Here is a 17,058-nt window from a genome sequence, read left to right as displayed (position 1 = left end):
CAGTTCGTGTCGTGCATTACAGAAGCCTAATGGTGCATTTACACCGGATGCGTCGCGGGCGTCGTCGACGCTTGGGACGCCTCGAAGCTGACGCTTGTGACGCTTTAAACACGACGCTTGACACCGGCTGGTCACAAAGCTCGCGACGCTCTTGATGCACGTCAGTTAATTGGTGCGCAAGAGACTGATTTCTGTTTCCAGCTATGGCGGATCGCATCAGGAGAGCGGCTTGGCTTGATTTGTTAAATAAAGCTAGACCGCGTCGTCGTCGGAAAAGTGGCGATTGGCTGCTCTGCTCCTCTCTGCTCTGACTGCAGCAGGGGAGCGCTGCTGAGACTGACCGCTGTGAGAGCTTTGGGACGGGGGAGGGGCTCACGCAGCACCCGCTGCTCGTAGACGACAGCAGCGAGACGTCCTGTCACGTCTCCAGAGCACCAGAGAAGGTCGCTAGATTTGTCGCTAGTTGCTTTTGACAAAAAAACGTCGCCAAGAGGCTTTGGAAAGTCGCCAGATTTAGCGAGAAAGTCGTCAAGTTAGCAACACTGGCCGGCCCGCATCGGTGCTCGGATCAGTCGTAGCGACGTAGCACCGGAGGGATCGTCTCTGATTGGTTGACGCTCAGCGGCAGCGCGTCGAAAGTTCAGTTTTCCCAACTCTCAAAAAGCGACGCTCACGACGCTCCTGACGCTCCTGACGCCGGGGACGAGCGTCGTGGGCGTCGACGCTCGAAACGCTGGAAAAGCGATGCTCATGACGCTCCTGATGCGCCGCCTCGCCGCCCGCCGCTCCACGACGCTCATCCACCATAGACTTTGCATGGAAAAGCGCCGCTCACGACGCTTGCGACGCGTCCGGTGTGAATGCACCATAACACAGACAAAAGTGTGGCAAATGAGGAGGGTTGGCTTATCACACCGTAATCGATTGTTGTTGGTGATTCACTGTTAATGGCCTGCAATTATTAACTGGTAAATCAAAATTTACTCAAATTAATAAGTAACTAAATTACTTACAGTCATCAATTACTCCCGGTAATCAATACTTTACTAATTTATTCCAAATTACCAATCGTAAACCCCAACAGGTTCATTTAAAGAAGACCTGCCTCTTCTGATTTACCTTTTTCCAATCGCCATTGGAGAATGTTGAAGTTACACTGTTACTATCCAGAGTGACGGGCTGTGAATACTGGGCCTCTAGAGAAGCTTGGTGAAGACAACATCATGAGATGTAGGTGAGTTGAAGCAGGGAGACGTTCAACATTCAGGACAGCAGACCTGGAGGACCACAGTTCAACACCAGTGATTGAGACAGTCCAGAGATGGAAGAAGGTTCCACCTGAAGACCCTGGAGACATGTTCGTAATCACTGCTCATCGGTCTGGAGTTCAGCTTTAGATCTTCACTACCTGCTGATACTTCTATAAACTCCAATCTTCTGCTGTTTGTTCATCTACTGCTCTCATTCGAGGAGATACTGGCCCAGCCTACATGGGTGTTTTTTTCAATCCATTTGAAAACAATCAGATGAAATGCCAAATCGATCCACGTTCATCCTCGTACATCAGGGCCCTGGGTGAAGCGGATTATACAGCGTCCTTCCACATGGATGACATGTCATTGACATGTGCATGAGGTCTCTCACGGAATTTTCCGGTTCTGAGCTTTGGCTTTGCAGTCAGCAGTCCTCAGCGACTAGCAGAGTGTTTTTATCAGCTGAATATCTTCTCAAATAGTGTTCAAACATTTCCATGATGCACTGCCTGAAGATCCAGCGCTTCCCGGCAGGGTCCCGGTCTGCCCTGTCCTGCCGGACTCCGTTCCACCTCGCCATTCGGCATGGCTGTCCTGGCTGGCGTCCCGGTGTTGTGCCGAGTTACACATTGTCTGCTGGTCTTCCAATCTGCTGCTGGTGGCGGTCTGTTAGTAGTCTACCACGGAGCTCTTTAAACAGCTTGCTGTTGAACGATTTGCAGCCATCTTTCCCTCCAGTGTTTGTCTTCTCAGAGTTTTATTATGAAAAAGTTTTTCTCAACCACCATCCAGTTCTTCTGCTTGTGTGTAATTCCTGCTTCCTGTTCAAAGCACTCGTCGTCACGTCACTCCAGGGCCGGCCCGGGCTTCAGAGGCGCCCCAGGCGAGCCCGAGATGAGCGAACAAGCGAACAATACCGATCAGTGCCGGGCAGCGCCGAGGACGAGGAGCGCAGTGCGTCGGACCGCTGCACAGCGGGGCACACGGAACACAGAGCGTCGTGGCGCCCCTTGTACGACCGCGGCGCCCCTCTCGGGACGTGGCGCCCTAGGCGGCCGCCTAGTTCGCCTATGCCTAGAGCCGGCCCTGCGTCACTCCATACGAGGAAACACATGCACAGTACAAAGAATCCAGCTCTCCACACCGCTCCAGTGTCAGCAGCTGTTTGTATGAGGCACAAGAAGATCATTGATCGGTGCAGACCACCTCGAACAATCGGATCAGAAATATAATCTGCTCCGAGTGAAGTGGATCCACTCAGGTGTTCATATGACACATTTACAATCCACTTCACTTTAAATCCCATTATAAGGAGGATTTTTTGGCCATGTAAGCATGTCTATTGATCCACCAATTCATGACTTTGACAACAACACATCATCCTGACAGCTTCTCATGAAAACCTTGACACACACACACACACACACACACACACACACACACACACACACACACACACACACACACACACACACACACACGTCCTGGTTTAAAGAGGGACTCTTAAAGTTTTCAGCCTTCCTCTGAGACCAGACACCCTGACAGACTGGAGGCACAAACATGGCATCAAGTCAACCAGGAAGAAGGAAGATCCTCCACATGATCAAGCAGCAGCTGGATCCTGACCTGAGAGCTTCCAGTTTACAGTGAGGACTCTCCAGTCCAGAAGACAGTAGCTTCACTCCTGAATCCTGCAGCTGGTTGTTACTCGGGTCCAGATGTGTCAGACTGGAGGACTGAGAGCTGAGAACTGAGGACAGAGCTCCACAGCTTCTCTCTGACAGACCACAGCTGCTCAACCTGAAGAAGAACCAACAATGAAAACCAGATCAATGTTTCTCCTGGACTCAGTTCTACAGATTTGTTCTTAAACCACGTACAGAGCTTTGTTGGAGGCTTTGACCACTGGCAGCAGCTTCAGAAGAGCCTCCTCTGAAGCAGAGTATTTCTTCAGGTCAAACTCCTTCAGATCTTCTTCTGATGACAGTAAGATGAAGACCAGAGCTGACCACTGAGCAGGAGACAGTTCCTCTGTGGACAGACGTCCTGATCTCAGGGACTGTTGGATCTCCTCCACCAGAGAACCATCATTCAGTTCATTCAGACAGTGAAACAGATTGATGCTTCTCTCTGCAGACAGACTCTCACTCAGCTTCTCCTTGATGTACTGCACTGTTTCCTTATTGGTCTGTGAGCTATTTCCTCTTTGTGCCAGCAGACCTCGAAGGAGACTCTGATTGGTCGGCAGTGAAAGACCCAGGAGGAAGCGGAGGAACAAGTCCAGGTGTCCATTTGGACTCTTCAAGGCCTCGTCCACTGCTTTCTGATGGAGAAGGTGGAGATCAGGTTTCCTAATGTTTGACCTCCAGGAGGTTTTCTGTTGTTCTTCCAGCAGGTTGATTCCAGACTTGATGAAGGTCTGATGGACATGAAGAGCAGCCAGAAACTCCTGAAGGCTCAGATGGATGAAGCAGAACACCTTGTCCTGGTACAGGCCGCTCTCCTCTCTGAAGATCTGGGTCAACATTCCTGAGTACACTGAGGCTGCTCTGAGATCGATGCCACACTCTGTCAGGTCGGGTTCATAGAAGATCAGGTTTCCTTTCTGCAGCTCCTCAAAAGCCAGTTTTCCCAGAGACTCCATCATCTCCCTGCTCTCTGGACTCCAGTGTGGATCTGTGGCAGCTCCTCCATCATACTTGACCGTCTTGACCTTGGCCTGGACCACCAGGTGGTGGATGTACATCTGAGTCAGGGTCTTGGGCAGCTCTCCTCCCTCTCTGCTCTTCAACACCTTCTCCAGAACTGTAGCAGTGATCCAGCAGAAGACCGGGATGTGGCACATGATGTGGAGGCTTCGGGAGGTCTTGATGTGGGAGATGATCCTGCTGGCCTGCTCCTCCTCTCTGAACCTCCTCCTGAAGTACTCCTCCTTCTGGGGGTCGGTGAACCCTCGGACCTCTGTCACCCTGTCCACACAGTCAGCAGGGATCTGATTGGCTGCTGCAGGTCGTGTGGTGATCCAGAGGCGAGCAGAGGGAAGCAGTTTCCCCCTGATGAGGTTTGTCAGCAGAACATCCACTGAGGTGGACTCTGTAACTTCAGTCAGGAACTCAGTGTGCTGGAAGTCCAGAGGGAGTCGACACTCATCCAGACCGTCCAAGATGAAGACCACCTGGAAGTCTTCAAAGCTGCAGAGTCCTGCTTCTTTGGTTTCAGTGAAGAAGTGATGAACAAGTCCCACCAAGCTGAACTTCTTCTCCTTCAGCACATTCAGCTCTCTGAAGGTGAATGGAAATGTGAAGTGGACGTCCTGGTTGTCTTTGTCTTCAGCCCAGTCCAGCGTGAACTTCTGAGTCAGGACTGTTTTCCCAATGCCAGCCACTCCCTTTGTCAGCACTGCTCTGATTGGTTGAGATCTTCCAGGTGAGGCTTTAAAGATGTCTCCTGGTCTGATGCTTGTTTCTGCTCTGTCTGCTGTCCTGGATGCTGCTTCAATCTGTCTGACCTCATGCTCCTCATTGACCTCTGCAGCCCCTCCCTCTGTGATGTGGAGCTCTGTGTAGATCTGGTTCAGGAAGGTGGACTCTCCTGCTTTAGAGACTCCTTCAAACACACACTGGAACCTCTTCTTCAGCCCACATTTCAGCTTCTGTTGGCAGACTCCAGCAGAAGTTCCTGGAAATAAAAACAAGTAAAAGGGTTGAGTGTATTAGACACTGAAAGTGAAGATGAAAGTGTGTTGTTGATGTTTCTCCTCCATCAGATCATCCAGCTCTTCAGTAGAGACCAAACAGCCTCTGATCTGATGGAGATGTTTGCATGATATGAACAGCAGAGCTCAGGAAGAGACATGAGACCATTGTTGTCTCCATGTTTGATGATTGGGGATGTGGACTTGTGGGAGCTGGCCTCCCTTCCTGTTTCCTGTGCTCCCTGTACTGGTTGGTATCAGCTGCTCTGAGTGGAGCTCTTCAGCTCTCAGCTTCTCCTTTTCCACTCAGCTGCTTTCAGGACTCATTCAGAGTCAGAGACTGACTTAGCACCAGTTCTTTGTTTCCAGCAGCACCAAGTCCAGACCCTCAAAACTGGTGTTCAACAAGCACCAGCTCCTTGGTGGGCCAGAGCCAAGCACAGAGTACGTCAGAAAGAGCAATTATTGTGACCAACCCGACTGGTGGAAACACAGAACCTCCAGTTTTATAACAGCCTAGAGTGAAGATACAGTTAAAACTATCTCAGCATGGATGCTAAAATAAAACAGCAGTGGACTGAGGATGAGACCCAGAGCTTCCTGCACTGTGGTGCTTGTCCACTACACAGTTCTAGCACTACTCCACTCGCCTGGATTCAGTCTTGGTGGTTTTCACTCCACTAGAGTACCGGGTCGGCGTAGGTCCAGTTATCATTACAGCTCGATCCAAACCTCCAGAGACGTCATTTGTTCTGTGGCACATTGTGGGTCGCTCCGTCTGCCTCCCGATGAATTGGGGAAGTGTTTGACAGAATAAATGACTTAAAGAAGAACTGACAGCTGCAGCCCACAACCAGTTCTTAGGAGGGTCCAGGTTTGAACCAACACTGGCTTTAGCACCAACACCAAACTGACATCTGGTTCTTCTGGATGGAAAACGAAAATGTGTGGATTCTTTCATTCGTCAAATATTTTTCATTTTGTTCACTCCTCCTGGTTTCAGACTCAGAGTCTTGTGTCAGTTCCTTTTCTGCTTCTGTCTGTTTCACAGTTTCTGTGTCTGACCTGGAAATGACCTCTGACCTCTGGTTTGGACCTGTTCCTGCTCTCTGCTCTCCAGTCACTGTTGGACCTGAAAACATTTCTCTGTTTCATCTCCATCCTGTGAAATGAGATCAAATCCTCTTACTGCTCCACAGACGCTCAGCCAGCTCCTCCTGCTTCATCCTCCTCAGGAAGTCCAGAGTCATCCTCATTAATGACTCTCTGCTGCTCCTCTGCTCTTCATCCTCATCCTCTCTCTCTCTCTCTGAGCATGCTGGGTAATCTGGACTCAGGAGCTTCTTCATCTTCTTCAGCTCCTCCTTCATGAAAGCCACCATGTTGTCCTCCAGCAGCTGGAACAGAGAAACATCTGGAGTGAGACAGATGGAGATGTGAGTGTAAATCCAGGATGACAACATGTGAAGCCGAGTCACTCTTCATGTGGATCTCCAGCAGAAACAGCTTCAGCATCAGTGAAGGCTGGAAGCTGGATGAAGGTTGGACTGTTTCACTCTGGACCTGAATGGATCTAAGAAGCTGAGAGTCTGCTTCATGTTTCAGCTGGAAGTCTCCACAACTTCTTCTGTCTCACTGATGTGACAGTAAAGTGTTGAATGGAGACTTGTTCTCACCATAAAGATGGAGTCCAGATGTGTTTGATGCTGAGGGGCGGAGCCTCCACGGAGAGCCTGGTAGCTCTGCTGGCTGACGCTGCAGAAACATGTTGACTTTGTTCAAGCTGCTGTTATGATGATGAATCCTGACACAAACACTGATTCTCACCCCTCATCAGCTCCTCCTGCTCCACATTTAAAGTTAATGGGTTCAAACATGGACCCGTCACTCTTCAGGGACACACAGCTGGATGGAAACTCAGAGTCAGAGCTGAAAACAAACAACATCAGGAACAGACTGAGTGGAAAAATGGAGGAAGACTGGAGGATAAAGGGAAGAGTGAGAGTTTCAAACTCTGATGATTCTCTGAGTGAGAACTATTGAACAGATAGAAACTTAAGCAGGATCTTCGCTTCAACCACATTTGTCTCAATCATTTTGAATGAATGAATGAATGAATGAATGAATGAATTTATTTGTTTCAAACATGCAAACCATAATTCAAAATTGAAAAGTCATCTAAATAGCGACTTTGTAAAGCAGACATCAATCAAAACAGACCTACATGTCTGAAAAGGAGTGGGAAGAAGCAGAGCTTATTTAATCCCACCCCCTCTCCCAATTGAAACTTATCATTATCAGTTTCCTGTGTCAGATCAGTAACATATCATAAATTCAAAAGACAAAGAAAACATCTTCAAATTAGTTGATTTCATTAAGATCGTAATTCTTTAGTATCGATTCTTTTATTTTTTTCTTAAATATCCTCATGCTTGAACATTTTTTCAGATCTGGACTTAAGTTGTTCCAAAGTTTTACACCTGAAACGGAGACACAAAAGCTTTTCATTGTTGATCTGTGTTTGGGAATAAGAAATTTGCAACCAATGTCTCTGAGATGATAAACATTATATGGATGATGAAAGTGCTTTTGAATGTTTTCTGGCAAGGAGTTTTGCTGTGCTCTATACATGAGTTGAGCTATTTGAGATTCTACAATGTCCTTGAACTTTAGAGTTTTGGATTTAAAAAACAATATATTTGTATGGTCAAAATAACCAGCTTTATGAATTATTCTTATGGCCTTCTTTTGCAAAAGCGAGATTTGCAATGTTGAGCTTTTATAGTTGCTTCCCCATATCTCAGCGCAATAGCTCAGATATGGTAACACCAAGGAACAATACAATATATGTAACGATTTGTGGTCGAGAAGATACTTTACCTTATACATAATTGGGATATTTTTTGCAAGTTGTTTTTCAATATATTTAATATGCTCTTTCCAACTTATCTGCTGATCAATAATTACACCCAGAAATTTTGTTTTGTGTATTCTTTCAATTAAAATTCCGTCTATTTGTACTTGGACATTAGTTTGTTTGTTACGCTTACCAAAAATCATAAGTTTGGTTTTACTCAGATTAAGTGTCAATTTATTAGAGTCAAACCAGAATTTAATTTTTTTCATTTCCATATTCATTAAATGTAACAAGTCCTCCAGGTTTTCCCCTGAGCAAAACATATTTGTGTCGTCAGCAAAAAATACCACTTTTAAAAGCCTTGAAACTTTGCACAGATCATTAATATAAAGGTTAAACAATTTCGGGCCCAATACTGACCCCTGGGGGACTCCGTGTGAAATGTTCAAGCATGAAGATTTGAAGTTGCCCATCTTCACAAACTGCTGTCTGTTGCTGAGGTAACTTTTGACCCAATTCAAAGTAACTCCTCTAATACCATATCTTTCCAGTTTGATTGTTAAAATATTGTGGCCAATGGTATCAAAAGCTTTTTTTAAGTCAATGAATATTCCAGCCGTGTATTTTTTATTGTCAATAGCGTTTGTTATTTCTTCAGTTGTATCAATTATTGCCATGAATGTTGACCGATTTTTCCTAAAACCGTATTGGCCGTCGGCTAATATATTATATTTTTGAATAAAGGACTCCAGTCTGGCATCAAATAGCTTTTCTAATATTTTTGAAAATTGTGATAAAAGAGCTATAGGACGATAGTTTGTGAAGAGGTGCATGTCTGAGTTTTTATAAAGGGGAGTGACCTTTGCTGTTTTCATTTCAAGAGGAAATTTACCAGATGAAAATGACAAATTGAATATATATGTTAAAGGCTTTGCAATCCCCTCAATAACCCATTTCACAGTTTTCATATCTATTTCATCACAATCGGTCGACACTTTTGACTTACACTTTGAAACAATATTGATTACTTCCCTCTCATCTACATCTGCAAGAAACATAGAGTTGCTCTTCCTTTCAATTAAAGAGTAATCTGGACTCGCGGAACTAGAGATTTCACTTGCTAATTTTTGTCCAATGCCGACAAAGTATTCGTTAAACTTGTTAGCAATTTCATTCATATCATCAAGTGTTTTGTTATTATCAGTAAAATAAGAGGGATAAGTGCGTTTTATAGAGTTTTCATTTTTTATAATGGAGTTTAGAACACGCCACATGCCTTGTACATTGTTTCTATTGTTTCTATTGCTTTCTGAATAAAGACATGAAATGCAGAAGACAACAGGAAATAAAACTCACTGTGTTCTGAAGTCTATCAAGAAGTCCTTGGACTGGTCACTCTTCAGGGACACACAGCTGGGTTCAACTTCAGGCTCTGACCTGATAAAAAAAATACAAAGGTATCAGAAACACACACACACACACACACACACACACACACACACACACACACACACACACACACACACACACACACACACAGTAAGATGATGTGAAGAAGACTGGTGGACAGGTAAAGATGGAGTCTCACCTCTGAGCTGTGGTCTGGTTCTCATGTTCTCCACACAGAGTCCTTTTAGAGGGAGGGACTCCCTCCTCTCTGTCCTCACACTGATCCATGGCAGAACACACACCTACACACACATGCATGCACACACAGTTAAATATGACCATTTTGATGACCTGTCTGATCTTCAAACTACTGCTGAATGATGTTTCTGAAGGAGACCTGATTTCTGTCCCCCAAGAGAAAAAATCCCAACAATGTAGTAAAAACACATTTGTGTGTGTGTGTGTGTGTGTGTTGGGGCATTAACAGAAACTTCGACTCCCGTCGCACAAGTCGACGTAAATTTAGAGGAGTCAGCAAGTCGTAGGTTGTTGTTTCTCTCACCCGATCACCCGACAGCGCTCAAGCCTTCTTCCAGTCGATGTGCTCATCTTCCTCCATGAAAACATGGAGCCGAAGCACAAGAATGTGAGGGAAGATGACCCAGAGTCAGGGCCGTGCGGCCGACTAGGCAGGACAGTAAAATGTTAGGGGCGCCAGGGGGCGGTACTGCAGGTGTTCTTTTTTTTTTTTCCTTCTCGTCTTGACAGTGACGCATACAGCGAACTTCCAGAATGAAGAGACAAAAGCCCTCTGGAGCTCATTTCAGGAAAAAGCTTAAAGAAGTTGGAGAAGCAAGAAAGAAGTCGAGGTATGGTGTCATTAAATATTTTGCTGGATCCTTTATGAACAGAACTGAACGTATGTTCTGGCGTGTAGGCTAGCTCGTTATGCTAAATGGCTAACGTTAGCCCTCATAGTGACAGTACTGTTAGTGCTGCTTCATTAGCTCACTTTTAATATGATAAAGTTACTTCTGTGTTGAAGAAAGTAGCAAAGACAGTGATTTAAGAAATGCACGTAGTGATGACACTGTTGATGGAAATTGTTTCTTCTTTTAAAGTTTGTGCTCCGACGCTCTGACAGACTCGTACAGTTGCCTCAGTGTAGGAGATGCTACCGTCACTGAACCTCATGAACTGGCTTCAATTTATTTTACGCCAATAAAAAAAAATGATCAACTTAAACACAAGTTTTAGAATATTTACATATTTATATGAATGGAAACATGACTCCATGCATCCCAGACGCAGTCATACAACTGGAGGGGATGACATCGTCTTTATCAGACAAGTCATTACCAGAATATCACATTTAATTAGAACAGGTGTCCTGAAGTAGTTGTTCCACATACAGTCATTAGGATGACCTCGGTCAGAGATGTTAATATGTCAGGTGTTACCATGCATTTCGCTTCCCATGTAAACACCAGTTAATCAATTACCTGCTATCTCTATAGATTTACTTCTGAAATATTTGTCTTCTACTCCTGCAATACCAGATCAACAGCAGCCGCTGCATCCACCGTGGTACCCAGTGATTCAGGGCTCTCTGACACCCAGCCTGGAAGCAGTGAAAGTCGACCCACAGTCCCCTCTACATCAGACGAACCTGTCAGTGAAATAGGTACACCTTTCTCTATCCCCACCCCAGTGCTGCCTCTTCAAAGAGGTAATGTTGTGTGTGTGTGTGTGTGTGTGTGTGTGTGTGTGTTTTTAAGTGTTTAATTTATGTTCAATAAAGTGAAAAATGCTTAAAGTTAGTTTCTATGTATTTTTCTATATCTTTTTTTGGGCAGGGGGCGTTGGGGGGGGGGGGGGGGGGGGTCTCCCGTCTCCCCCAGGGTGCCAAATGAGTCAGGAACGGCCCTGGACTCTGTTTAAATGAGCTCAGGACATTTTCTTCCTCCAGGATCTGGAGACGTTCACCTCAGCAGGACTTGGCTCCATGAAACACTGAGTTCACTCCGTCACAGTGGACAGGTCACCAGTTGATGAAGGACTCCATCACCTCCACCCTGTGGAGCAGAGAGGGAGCTCCACCAGGCTGCTGCTTCAACACCATCACTGTGAGCAGACTGAGCAGTCAGAGGGACCTGGGTCTCTCTCACATCTGGAAATAGATTCAGGGTTTTTGACCGGCCGCTCCCAGAGGGTGAGAGTAGGACCCCAGCTGTCCTCAGCATGGAGGACCACCGGCTCTCCACAGGGCTGTGCTGAGTCCCCTCCTCTACACCCACGACTGCACCCCCACCCACCCAAGAAACTCCATCACCTCCTCTGTGGTGGGGCTCATCTCAGGAGGTGAGGCTGCTTCCAGGGTGGAGGTGGAGCGACTGTGGGTCTGGTGCTCCATCAACAACCTCATCCTGAACATCTCCAAGCTGAAGGAACTGATCATCAGGAGCAAACCGGACCTTCAGCTCAGAACACTCAATGGGGACAGGGTGGAGATGGAGCCAGACTTCAGCTTCCTGGTCTCCTCCATCAGTAAAGACCTGACCTGGACTGCTGGCTCCACCCTGATCCTGAAGAAGGCCCAGCAGAGACTTGACTTCCTGAGGATTCTCAGGAGGAAGAATGTAAAAGCTCAGCTCTTGGTGTCCTGCTGCTGCTGCTCGGTGGAGTCCGTGCTGACTCCAGCATTGAGCTGTGGTTTTCCAGCTGCAGCAGAGAGGAAGCAGCTCCAGAGGCTCAGAAACACTGCCAGACCCTGAGCAGCTGCCTCTCCCTTCTCTGGAGGAGATCTACCACACCTGCTGCCTCAGCAGGGACTCCTCACAACCCGGTCTCCACCTTTTGAACTCTGACCCTCAGGGAGGCACTTCAGGGCCATGAAGGAGAAAAAAAAAACTGACTATAAACAGCTTTTACTCTGGAGCTGTCGTTGCCCTGAACAAAACCAAACTAATCAGCTGACGATCCTCACTCTTCACTTTGCAGGAACGCTGTCAAAACACAAAGCACAAAAACTCAAGTGCAACATTGTAGCAACATTTGTTGCATTTCTCTTTCTGTTTTCATCTTTACCTTGTAAATACCAGGATGTCCCTCCTTCCGCTGTTGTTTTGGCCTTTGTACAATATCTAAATCTTTAGATCTTCACTGTTTCCTCTTTTTTTCATGATGTCCTGTTTCCAAGAGCTGCTTCTGTTTCAGATTCCATTGAGCTTTGTTCACAGTGACAATCAGTGAATTCTGACTCTGATGTCAAACTTCACTCCAACACAAACTCTGAACGTCCACAAGCCTCCAACTCCTGATTCCAGCAGGAAATCACCAGGAAGATTAATATCTAGTCCATTTCTACACAAAGTGTGAACAAAGATCTCAGCACAGAGAGGAGTGTGACCTACTCACACCTTGTGTGTGCGTGTGTGTGCGTGCATGAGTGTGGGCACGTTGTTTCTTGTTCTGTGTAAAGAAGACTGACATCATCATGAGCCAATCAGAGTGAAGGAGGGCTGAAGCCCCGCCCACTGTAGAAACCGAAAGTATGAACACTTTATTTGTTTAAAAACAGAATTCAGCCAAAGCAAAAGAGCAAAGAAAGAGTTAAATGTTGGTTTAAATGTTTTTCCAGCAGGTGAATGAGAAGAAAGCAGCTGTCAGGTTCGCGATGGTGAGAATGAAAGAGAAAAAGAAGTTAAAAAGTCTCCTGCTCCGTTGTGGAAGCTTCTAAAGAGCTGACAGATTCTCACCTGAACTCTCTTCACATCTTCTTCAGACTCTTTTCCATGTGAGGAAACTGGAGGACAGAAGAAGCTGCTCTGTGTTCCTCTCAGTCCGTCTCTCAGGTCTGAACAAGACGAAGTGTTTTCCTGTCTGACTGAAGCGAAGCTGTTTCCTGGAATCACTTCTTGTTTGCTCAACATGAGAAAAGGAGGAGCCAGAAACATTTCAGTATGAAAGAAAAAAGTATTTCAGCATGAAAACAGATGCACTTCAGGATAAATTTTGTTTTATTGTGTTAATATTGTTTAAAGAAATAAGCATTTTAGAAAACGTAAATATTCCGTTGGGACAAATGAGTCGTTCTACATTTATATGAAAATCCTCTGAACTTCTGGACTCAAATGATGCTTTTGAGCTGCAGACTTTTTAAAAAACTATACGTATTTGTTTCAATTCTATTGTGAATAAAACCAATATTTTTTTTAAGTCCTGTGTTTGGGTTTGAGTCGTGAGTTTTTATTAGTTTGAATTCAGATGACCTTGAGTGACCTTCCATTCTTAAAGATGCTGTATCATGCAAAATTCACTTTTTGTATGTTTCAATCTTGTTATATAGTTATTTACTCATCAAAAACACCCTCAAAGCGGGTATTTCCTTCGTGCCTGTGTGTTTGAGCTTCCTTATTTTCCTCCTGCTCAGAGAGGCAGCCCCTCCCGTACCGTGAAGACGGTCTGTCTGTTCTGGAGACGTCACTAGAAGAGCTCTCCCCTGAGCCCCTCGCCCCCCCGCAGGCCCTCGATCGTGAAACGGCCGAGCCAATCAGCGTTGCCGCTAGGGTTGCCAACTCCCAGAGATTGAAATAAGGAACGCCTCTCGCGGGCAGCTGAAAGAAACTGGGTTTTTGGGGGGTCAAAAACGCATATCTAACAGCATTTTGCCACAGTTATACCTATTACAGACTATAAAAACACATTAGGCTACTGCATTACACCTACAGTAGCAAGATTGTAATAACTCATGATCAGCTTGATCTGTTTGTATTTGAGGCCTACAGTGAGACAGTTATCATTCAAGTATCATCATCATCATGGACAGCAGCTCTCAGCCACTGCACCGGACGGTAGAGCAGCTCAGCAGCTCCTTCAGAGGAGACTGAGACCCTCAGAGCAGGAAGGAGCTACCACAGGTCTCTCATCCCCACCGCTTTCAGACTGTACAGTTCTACTGTGTGGAATATGTGCAATAATCCTGGACATTATAATATCCTGCACCCCCCCTGAAGAAATTCAGCGACACTTCATTATCCATTCACTCTGCTAAAGCATATTGTACATATTATATCATACTGTATAGTTATATATTGCATCATATATTGCATATTGTATTGTATATATTGTATATATTATATATTTCCTGTTGTATTTTTAAGACTCAGGTTGTACATACAGTTAGATCTTCATTGTCTTTAGCTTCTATTATCAATCCTACTATGATTTGCACTATAACTTGTTAATTATTGCACCATTCATTACTTTTGCACCCTGCTGTGGGTTCTATGAGCCTATACGCCTGTAAATGTCTCCACTGTGAGATTAATAAAGTCTTCTATTCTTATTCTATTCTATTTTTATTGCTAAATGTGCAAAATAACATCAAACAGCTGCTGTCTCTTCTGGATTTTAACATGTTCTTTTTTTATTTTCAACTAAAAAAGTGCAAAATCAAAACTGAAAAACCTTCTGAACAGAAAAACCAACAAGGTTCCGTTTCTAAACTGAAAACACTCCACAGTCTGCAGCAGCAGACACAAATCACTGAACTAAACATGATATATCCGATATGGAAACGGCACAAACTTACATGTCTCTGGACGCCATGCTGCGCTGCTGTAATATTGTGATTTACTTCCTCCCATGCGCTCTGTGACCAAACTGACTACTGGCCAATGAGCTGCCGTAGCCTACTCGGAACGGTCTTTTTTTGACCAATGAGATAAGAGCGATTCTGTGTTGTCAAGCCATCTCTGTCAGCTCATTGGTCACAGAACGTCAGAGAGCCGGTGAACAATTTACCGTAAGTTTAAAAAAAAAAAGCGCAAGTTCCATTGCTCACGTTTTGACTCTCACAAAAATACGGAACAAAGTGCGTTCCTTTTCAGCTCAATATGGAACGCACACTTTTACATCGAAATACGGAACGATTCCGTTTTTCAAGGAACGGTTGGCAACTCTAGTTGCCGCGCTTTGTTTTCTAATTTTTTTGGGTGAATTCTGGTGGCTAAACCGGAAGTGACGCCTTCACTGTGCGTAGCGGAGATTACGGAGATAAACTTTAACCATCGTCTGAAAGCAACAATCAAGCAAGAGCCAAGAGTCTGAAGGGTCTGCGCTTGGTGAGTTTCTAACAGGAAAAGACGTTTTCGCGTGTCTTTGTGTGTAGAGAAGCTAAAGCTAACCCTTAGAGATGCTAGACGCATAACATATTTGTTTTGAAGCGCTGATTGGTTGAAGTACGCTGTCAGTCAAAGTCCATAGGGGGAGAGGCGGGATTTTCAGTGAAACAGTGCGTTTTCTCTTCCGGATTTGAGAATTGGCCTCAGAAAATCTTTTATTTCACACAAAATGACTTTTCCTTAGCACCAAAAATAAACTATTACTATGTTAATGCCAATAATAGGGTTTGGACTAGCTAAAAAAACATGATACAGCCCCTTTAAAGCAGAGCATTTAATCTGATGTGGGTCCATCCTTTGGAGCTGGAACAGCTTCAGCAGTGTTGATGGGAATGTTGGAGCATTCTTCTAGAACAGGGCTCACTCTGACTCTGGATGTGGTTCCAACAGACTTTACTGGACGGATCAGAAAGAAGAACCCAGGAGGAAGTTCAGAGTTTCTTCAGAAACATTCATTCATCAGGACCCAGAGTTTAGGACAGATATGAGACAGGAACCTCACAGAACAACCAGGTTCTCATCAGATTGTGTTGAACATTATAATAAATAACATTTTTCTGTCTATTATGTTCACAAACATCAAGAAGTCGCAAGCAAGAGGAGACCACACTATGGCACATGGTCAGTCCAGGAAAGTTTATTCATCAGTTTGATAAAATTTTATTTTTTCACCCTCAGAAACACTTGTTCATATCCCCACAACGATCCTGATAGCAAACAAAATGGTCACATGATCATAAAGAGAAGCAGTGAACTGAACTCTGGGGAACCATCATGGAGCAGTTCATTCAAGCTGCTTTTCAGACTTTTGGCCACCAGATGGCGCCAAAGAGGACTGTGCAGAAAAGCTTCAGTACTGAACCCTTTTTCCACCCAAGCATCAGAGCTTCAGAAAGCTTCATTTGTCCATTAGTATTAAAAAGAGCTTCACTTCCAGCCTGTCAGCAGACTGACAGACTCAGACTCTCAGTCAGACTCTCCTTCAATCAGTCCAGCTGAGACCAGACTGGTCCAATCAGGACCGGCTGGGCTGAACCAAAACACAAGGACTGTTTGAAACACAAAATATGAACCTTCACAAAATTTTAACAGGATAACTGGATATAAGTTAAAATAAAATAATCAATCAATCAATCAATTTATTTTTGTATAGCCCAGTATCACAACAACAGTTGCCTCAGAGGGCTTCAAGATGTTACATTGGTCGGTAAAAATAAAAACAGTGAATAAACATCATGTTAATATGTCAAATTCACAGTCACGAGACAAAACGAAGCAAACACCGCCTTAGACCCTCACATCCGGCAAGAAAAAACTCCAAAAACCCAGTGGGAAAAGAAGAAATCTTGGGGAGAACCACAGTATGGAGGGATCCCTCTCCCAGGGACGGACAGCTTTGGCAACACCTAGCATAATGTGGAAGTCATCAAGGAAGAGACAGACGAGTGTCTTCTACTTCCACAGTGGACGCCACACCATGACATTGCAAAGGAGGAGATCAAATAACTTTGATTTTTAACTTCAGCAACTCCTAAAGAAAATGAAGTATAATAGTTACTGAACGTAACTACAGTTCTACGAGTGTGCGTGCCCACCTCCGGGCTTCGCCACTGGTAACTCCTCTTGGCACCAGCCAGACACTGAGACAGATCAAAGCAGTTGCCATGCCAATCCTGCATG

At 45.0% G+C, this 17,058-nt stretch overlaps 1 protein-coding gene and 1 long non-coding RNA gene across 3 annotated transcripts in view; one reads left to right on the top strand and one right to left on the bottom strand.

The window, feature by feature from the left end:
• LOC115401661 (NLR family CARD domain-containing protein 3-like) overlaps nucleotides 1-16,688 on the bottom strand; it is a 34,115-nt gene extending 17,427 nt beyond the window's left edge. The window contains exons 1-7 of one of the 2 annotated variants that reach the window (XM_030109941.1): nucleotides 12,952-13,107; nucleotides 9,393-9,505; nucleotides 9,161-9,241; nucleotides 6,775-6,876; nucleotides 6,624-6,702; nucleotides 6,137-6,344; nucleotides 3,134-4,931 (exon numbers count right to left, since the gene is read on the bottom strand). In XM_030109941.1, the coding sequence (XP_029965801.1) occupies nucleotides 3,134-4,931; nucleotides 6,137-6,344; nucleotides 6,624-6,702; nucleotides 6,775-6,876; nucleotides 9,161-9,241; nucleotides 9,393-9,481 (2,357 nt within the window). In that variant the 5' untranslated portion in view covers nucleotides 9,482-9,505; nucleotides 12,952-13,107. Of the gene's footprint in view, nucleotides 1-3,133; nucleotides 4,932-6,136; nucleotides 6,345-6,623; nucleotides 6,703-6,774; nucleotides 6,877-9,160; nucleotides 9,242-9,392; nucleotides 9,506-12,951; nucleotides 13,108-16,634 lie in introns of those variants that run through there. The other variant, XR_003932983.1, reaches the window with a different exon arrangement.
• LOC115401713 (uncharacterized) lies at nucleotides 12,831-13,419 on the top strand. Its single transcript, XR_003932999.1, has 2 exons — nucleotides 12,831-12,872; nucleotides 12,978-13,419. It is a non-coding gene; the product is annotated as an uncharacterized LOC115401713 (long non-coding RNA).
• Nucleotides 16,689-17,058: the final 370 nt, after the last annotated feature.

Source organism: Salarias fasciatus, chromosome 15 (genome assembly GCF_902148845.1).
Source record: "Salarias fasciatus chromosome 15, fSalaFa1.1, whole genome shotgun sequence".
In the NCBI taxonomy this organism is placed as follows: Eukaryota; Metazoa; Chordata; class Actinopteri; order Blenniiformes; family Blenniidae; genus Salarias; species Salarias fasciatus.
This window is presented reverse-complemented; position numbering and strand designations above follow the sequence as displayed.